Source organism: Ranitomeya variabilis, chromosome 4, assembly GCF_051348905.1.
Source record: "Ranitomeya variabilis isolate aRanVar5 chromosome 4, aRanVar5.hap1, whole genome shotgun sequence".
Classification (NCBI taxonomy): Eukaryota; Metazoa; Chordata; class Amphibia; order Anura; family Dendrobatidae; genus Ranitomeya; species Ranitomeya variabilis.
This window is the reverse complement of record NC_135235.1, coordinates 521,673,156-521,680,183: the sequence shown is the minus strand read 5'-3', so window position 1 is coordinate 521,680,183 and position 7,028 is coordinate 521,673,156. Positions and strand designations below refer to the sequence as shown.

Genomic DNA, 7,028 nt, shown 5'->3' with positions numbered 1-7,028 from the left:
ATGCTCCAATTCCACTATAATATAAACATTTTACACGAGACGTGTGCATATCGGTATGATCAAATGGATCTCCAGGGGGTTATTTGAAAGCTATTAATATTTTATGCACAGATGCTGCGTAGACTCAGGTTTACTGTGCATCCTTGATTGTCAAAAACTGGACCCTGAAAAGAATAGCGTAGCTCCCCCATCTCCAATAAATGTCCCCACAACTCACAGCTCGCATCCTGCCATCAACATTGTTGTATTTGGCTAGACTGGAGAATTTACTATAAAGAGAGTGTGGTTAACTTGGGATATGGTGTGTGTGTGTGTGTGTGTGTGTGTGTGTGTGTGTGTGTGTGTGTGTGTGTGTGTGTGTGTGTGTGTGTGTGTGTGTTTCTATGTATGTGTATGTATGTATGTGAGTGTGTGTATTTATGTATATATGTGTGTATGTGCCTATGTGTGTTATGTGTGTTAGTATTTATATGTATATATGTGTGTATATGCAAAAACGTGTGCATGTGTGTTTATGTGTGTAAATATGTATGTGAGTGTGTGTATTTATGTGTGTGTATATATGTATATATGTGTGTGTAAATATGTATGAGTGTGTGTATTTATATTTGTGTATATATGTGTGTATGTGCCTATGTGTGTGTATATATGTGTATATATATATGTGTGTGTGTGTGCCTATGTGTGTAAATGTGTTTGTATTTATATGTATATATGTGTGTACATGTGTGTGTATGTATATGTGTGTGTATATGTGCCTATGTGTGTTATGTGTGTTGGTATTTATATGTATATATATTTATATGTAAATATAAATATGTTTCTATGTATATATGTGTGTATATTCAAAAACGTGTGCGTGTGTGTGTGTGTGTGTGTGTGTGTGCCTGTAGGGGTGTGTGCGTGGCAAAGCTTATTGTCTGCAGGCCTTCCCTAGCAGCGCCATTTTGAGTGCTTTCATTTAATGGTTTCTTCTACACTGTGTCTTTATAATGCTAATTATCAAAATGTTCACAGCGACCCCACAGTTAATGTTATCACAACAAATGCATGCATTCATACGTCTTCATAATATTCAGTTACATTTGCATATACAATATTTGCTTCCAATAATTCAAATTAAAATATATGTGGTAAATGCTTTTTTTTTTATCCAATTGTGCTAATACTTAAAATAAGGGCAATTATCTGCATCCAGCAGTGCAACTATTGCACAACCAAACAGGCATCAATATACAAGTAGCCGCTGTTAGAACTGTATCTCATTTTATGGGAATAAATAACTGTTCACGCATGAGTCAACACTTCCTATGTAAAGTATAATATTAAATCTGTACAATATGCCATTATTATATTAAATCTGCAAATACTACAATGCAATATGCCATAAATCGGTTATTTTACTGTAGAAACCTACGAAGGTAACTGGAAATACTAGATATCGTTGTAATGAAATACATAAGGCCTCAGAATAACTGTGTTTTATTAACGTGTCAAAACTGCACACGGAATAATATAAATACATTTCATCTATGAAAATAAAGTCAAATAAATAATTATAAAATAGCTAATAAACCTCAAATAAATACTCTATTTAACTTAAGCCTTGTGCCTAATAGATCTAAACCAACATCTGATTTCCTGAGTCACTAAAATAATTGAAAAATCCACTTAATAATTTCAAATCCTGATCATTTTTAAATTGTCAAATTAAAAGCAATTAATATGCATAAATGTAAGATAGCAATTAGTAGAAACATCATTGGACTTTGAGAAAAATAAATACATTAACCATATATAAATGATATCCTCTCGCATCAGAGTCTGACACTAACAAACCATAAATAATAATAATAATAATAATAATAATAATAATAATAATAATAATTGTTAGAAGTCTAGATTGTGCAGATCTTTGCTGCAAAGTGTGCTAGTGAGAAAGTCGATATCTTCCAGGGAGAAGTGGACGGGACTATTGAGGGAGCCATCTGAAATGTGTAGGCAGGAGTCTGTAGAGAATAAAGTCAGCTCTGACAATAAGGAATTGTCCTGGCTTTCTGAGAGCACATTGTCCATGCAACCCACCTCTACCCTGGCTTCATTCTCAGTGGTGGGTGTTGGATACAAGGGGCTTCTTGGATCAGATTCCTTGCCTGCAGGAAGGTGCTGAGAGCTGGGCAGTTTGGGGTTCTCAGACGTGAAGGTGTCGGTCTCCCTCAAGGAGTCATTGCTGTCTAATCCTTGCTGGTAGGATGGACTCTCGTCCTCATCATCGCAGTCTTCTAGATTGGAGAAGGTCAGATCTCCATCCTGTTGGTCTTTGTGTTGGGTTTGTCTCTTGTGCTTCATCCTGCGGTTTTGAAACCAAACCTTCACCTGTCTCTCGGTAAGATCCAACAAAGCCGCAATCTCCACTCTCCGGGGTCTGCACAGATACTTATTAAAGTGGAATTCCTTCTCCAACTCCAGCAGCTGGGTGTTGGTGTAGGCTGTCCTTAACCTCCTGGAGCTGCCGCTGGCGTCCTGGATCCCGGGCGGTTCTGGAGAAATAATCACTGGGTTTAACCATCTAAGACTCACAGCAATTCAATAGCTAATGAACCTCTCTATGTGTAGGGCAGAGCAGGGGAGCGACATGCCTCTGACCAGAAAAGGGTTAACCCTCTCTGGTCTGCTTACATTACCAATGATATTATGACATTTGTTACCATCTTCACAAATGGAAGGTGTTCTGGCTTCTGCTCCCACATTGCCAGCTCCCCTGGAACCCATATGTTTCCTGTGCTGTAAATATTTACCGTTTATTTTCCCTTTCCAATATTCCAATAGCTAGAGGAACATTCTGCTCGTGTGTTTACAGCCCTACAATCAGCAATGCCACAATAAAGAATACATTATTGCCATTTCTCCCAAAAGACAGACCTGCTAGGGAGCCTCCTATAGACTCAGGCGCTGGCACTGGAGCTTGAGGAGATGCTTGGTTGCTTTTCTTCCCTGATTTCTTTTCTTTCATCCAGGGGAACTCTGTAGCCAGATGTCCAGGCTGGTGGATGGACTGTTGGACCAGGCCATGATCTGAGCGTTTTTGGCTCTTGGTCCTGGGCTGGCTGCCGGATCCCGGATTCAGGCTTGGGATTGTTTGCTCAAAAGGAGGAGGAATTAATGTCGAGTCCTTGATTGATGAAGTTTGAAATGTCTCCAGGACAGCAGGGAAGGACGTCAGGCACTCTGCTAGCGAAGGCTGACTGTTAATAAACCCGATCTCCCTCTCAAATTCAAAATTCATGGCTTCCCTGGGCCAGCCTAGGGGTGGGAGAGCAAAATATTAGGGTCCCAATAATCCCGAGGCCCTATTATTGTATATTGCTGATAAATCAGACGTAGGGGGACCCTTGCTGTATTAAACTGGAGACTGGGCGACATACAGCCAATTCCTGGTCACGTGACTACAAATGACCAATAGAATAGAAGGCCTGCTTAAAAAAAAAAAAAGGGAAAAAAAAAAGAATGCATTATCACTGTGAATTAATTCCTATAAATGTGTGGGGGTTCCCAAAACTGCTGTATGTATCCTGCATTTATTATTTGTGCTATATGTATCATAGATGGAAGTGTTTGCAGAATAATATTAAGGAAAAGCATCAGGAATGGAGCCAGCTGGCAACCAAGGAGAGGAGACATTGTCCCCATCATCATCTGGATTAACAAAAAAAAACACACAGACACCATAGAAGAAGCTATATATTGCTCCTAACTGTGTCGTTTAATGGGAAAGAAATATCCAAGACAAGTGAGAAACACTTTGTGAGTCTGAGGAGTAAATCCTAATCAGGAGACTGAAGAGTTACAGATTCCTGAGCCGCCACAAGAGAAGGGTGATCAATCTCTGGTGTGAAGGGGCCGGTGTCAGCCAAGAATTCCTCCTTTTCTTACTGCGGACATGGGAAACGTTCAGAGAACCCAGGCAAAAATCTCATCAGCCAGAAACTGAGGAACAAGACCCCAAAAAAGGGCTGAAAACCTCAACGAAATATTCTTGAGTGTCTGAGGCTCCCAGCAGCTTTGGTTCCGAGCTGGATTTTAGGCACATAGCATGGAAACTTTTGTTACTGCAAAAATCTGTGTGGGTGGTGGGTGTAAGGCTAGAACAATCCTGGCAAACCTCAGTGAGGAAGAGGTGGCCATAACAAGAGGAGCCTTCAATGACCAGCACACAGGGACTGATTTATTTCTCCATCTTGTTCGACTTTTTTCTTATACTGTAATAATATTTTCCCTTTTTATATTTCAGAGCAGAAAATGGAAAGCAGAATTTAATTCTTTAATTTGGACCATGAAGCCAGACCTGCTAATTTTATAACACAACAGGACTCAGTGGAAAACACTTGTTTTTTTTTTTTTTTTGGAAGGGGGATGGGATTAGGGCATGAACACAGATGCTCTTAATATTGCTAAGACTGTCCCATCTGGACCTAAGGTAAGAATATCGTTCCTGATAGAAAAAAAAATCACATGCCCACTGCCTGCGAAAGTAAGTGAGTATATATAAATACACACCCACGCTTTTTTTTGTATAGTGATATCAAAAACATTAGCTTTTGGTAGATTAAAAAAATATATACAATAATGCAAATATCTAATTGTATTTATTGCACGCTGGCAGGTGCATTCTTATGATAGATAGATAGATAGATAGATAGATAGATAGATAGATAGATAGATAGATAGATAGATAGATAGATAGATAGATATGAGATAGATAGATAGATAGATAGATAGATATGAGATAAATAGATATGAGATAGATAGATAGATAGATAGATAGATAGATAGATAGATAGATAGATAGATAGATAGATAGATATGAGATGAATAGATAGATATGAGATAGATAGATATGGGATAGATAAATAGCTAGATAGATAGATATGGGATAGATAGATATGGGATAGATAGATAGATATGGGATAGATAGATAGATAGATAGATAGATAGATAGATAGATAGATAGATAGATAGATAGATAGATAGATAGATAGATATGGGATAGATAGATGGATAGATAGATATGAGATAGATAGATATGGGATAGATAGATAGATAGATAGATAGATAGATAGATAGATAGATAGATAGATAGATAGATAGATAGATAGATATGGGATAGATAGATAGATAGATATGGGATAGATAGATAGATAGATAGATAGATAGATAGATAGATAGATAGATAGATAGATATGGGATAGATAGATAGATAGATAGATAGATATGGGATAGATAGATAGATAGATAGATAGATAGATAGATAGATAGATATGGGATAGATAGATAGATAGATAGATAGATAGATAGATAGATAGATAGATAGATTGATATAAGATAGATAGATAGATTGATATAAAATAGATTAGATAGATAGATAGATAGATAGATAGATAGATAGATAGATAGATAGATAGATATGGGATAGATAGATAGATAGATAGATTGATATAGGATAGATTAGATAGATAGATAGATAGATAGATAGATAGATAGATAGATAGATAGATAGATAGATGATAGATAGATATTGCATGGAAGAATATATTATGTCTCAGTTCTCTTACATGTTAAATTGCATGCCATCTGACTATAGCTGCTTTTGCTGTGCTCCTGACTTAACTGTGAATCATATTATTGCAGGTTTGCTAGAACTGTGAGACATTGTGAGCACAAAGCCTTTCATCTGTTCTCTTTCATCCTCAACGAATCGCCATTTTCCTTGCAGCTAAACATGGCGCCCAGTCCATTGTACAGTCTGCTCACAAGGAAGAAGTCGGTGCGGTCTAGTCTGGGACACGTTGATACATTCTGGCCTTTTCCAATGTTCTCCTGTGCAGCCAATAGCAAATACGTGTAATTTAATGTACAGACTGCTGTGTGTCTGTACTGCTTGAGGATTACATCTGACACCGATTTAATGAGGACTGAAGCAAGAACAGGCACGGATAGATCTGCTACCAGGGGAGAGATCCTACACTGTACAACAATAGAGATATGATCAGAGGACAGAACAAGATTTTGTTACTGCCTGATTTTTTTTTTTTCATTTAATTCTGCATATTAAAGGATACTATATTAAATATGTTTTATTCTGTACATCTCCTGCATTGATCTGAAGTGTGAACGTTTTTACCTTCTATATTTAATATTTCCACACTCACTGGCCTATTCCTCACCTTTCCCCATAGCTGTAATATTATCTCAATACCTGAGGCTCTCAGTCTCACTTTTTCTCCTTTATGTCATACAATAATCACTGTTATTGAGCTGCAATTTAGCTTTCAGTTGTTACATCTTTAGTTTCTTTATACTATCATGTTAATTAACTCTTACTTTATCCTTCCTGATAGCTATACTGAATAGAGTATATATTACAAAATATGTATTGTCACTCATTAATTATTAATCATTACTATACATATATATATATATATATATATATATATATATATATATATATATATATATATAAATGATTAATAATTACTAAGTGACAATACATATCTTGTAATATATACTCTATTCAGTCTAGCAATTATTATTACTATTATTATTAATTATTATTCAAGCACCATGACTGCCTGAACGAAACATGTATAACATTAAAATTACCAGGAAAACAGATCTGCATGTTAGTAGAGCTCAATAGCTTTTAATGTGTTTCCAGTATTTCCAGCTCCATTATGTGTAATGTTTGTAGTTTCGTGTTCGTTTGCACCTCCCACCTTCACTATCTTTCTGAATCTTTGTGCTACTTATATTTGTAGAGAGGCATGGTTAATATACATGTACAGCAGAAAATATGGTCTTGTTCTTTTCATATACTTTCCCTTTTTTACATTCAGTAAAATCTCACACTGTGCTGATTCCATACTGGCAGCAGAAGAGTTAAGGGCAAATATTGACATTTCTAAATTCACACATATACAAACCCCAGCAGCCTGTCTGGTAACTGTCCCCAACTGAACTAATACATGAAG

General features: G+C 36.7%; 1 protein-coding gene across 1 annotated transcript; it reads right to left on the bottom strand.

Moving 5' to 3' along the window:
- Positions 1-1,217: 1,217 nt before the first annotated feature.
- On the bottom strand, positions 1,218-3,612 carry HOXB2 (homeobox B2). Its single transcript, XM_077252206.1, has 2 exons — positions 2,923-3,612; positions 1,218-2,540 (listed from the first exon to the last, which is right to left on the bottom strand). Exons 1-2 carry the CDS (start codon positions 3,284-3,286, stop codon positions 1,891-1,893), a joined length of 1,014 nt encoding a protein of 337 aa, XP_077108321.1. The 5' UTR covers positions 3,287-3,612; the 3' UTR covers positions 1,218-1,890.
- Positions 3,613-7,028: the final 3,416 nt, after the last annotated feature.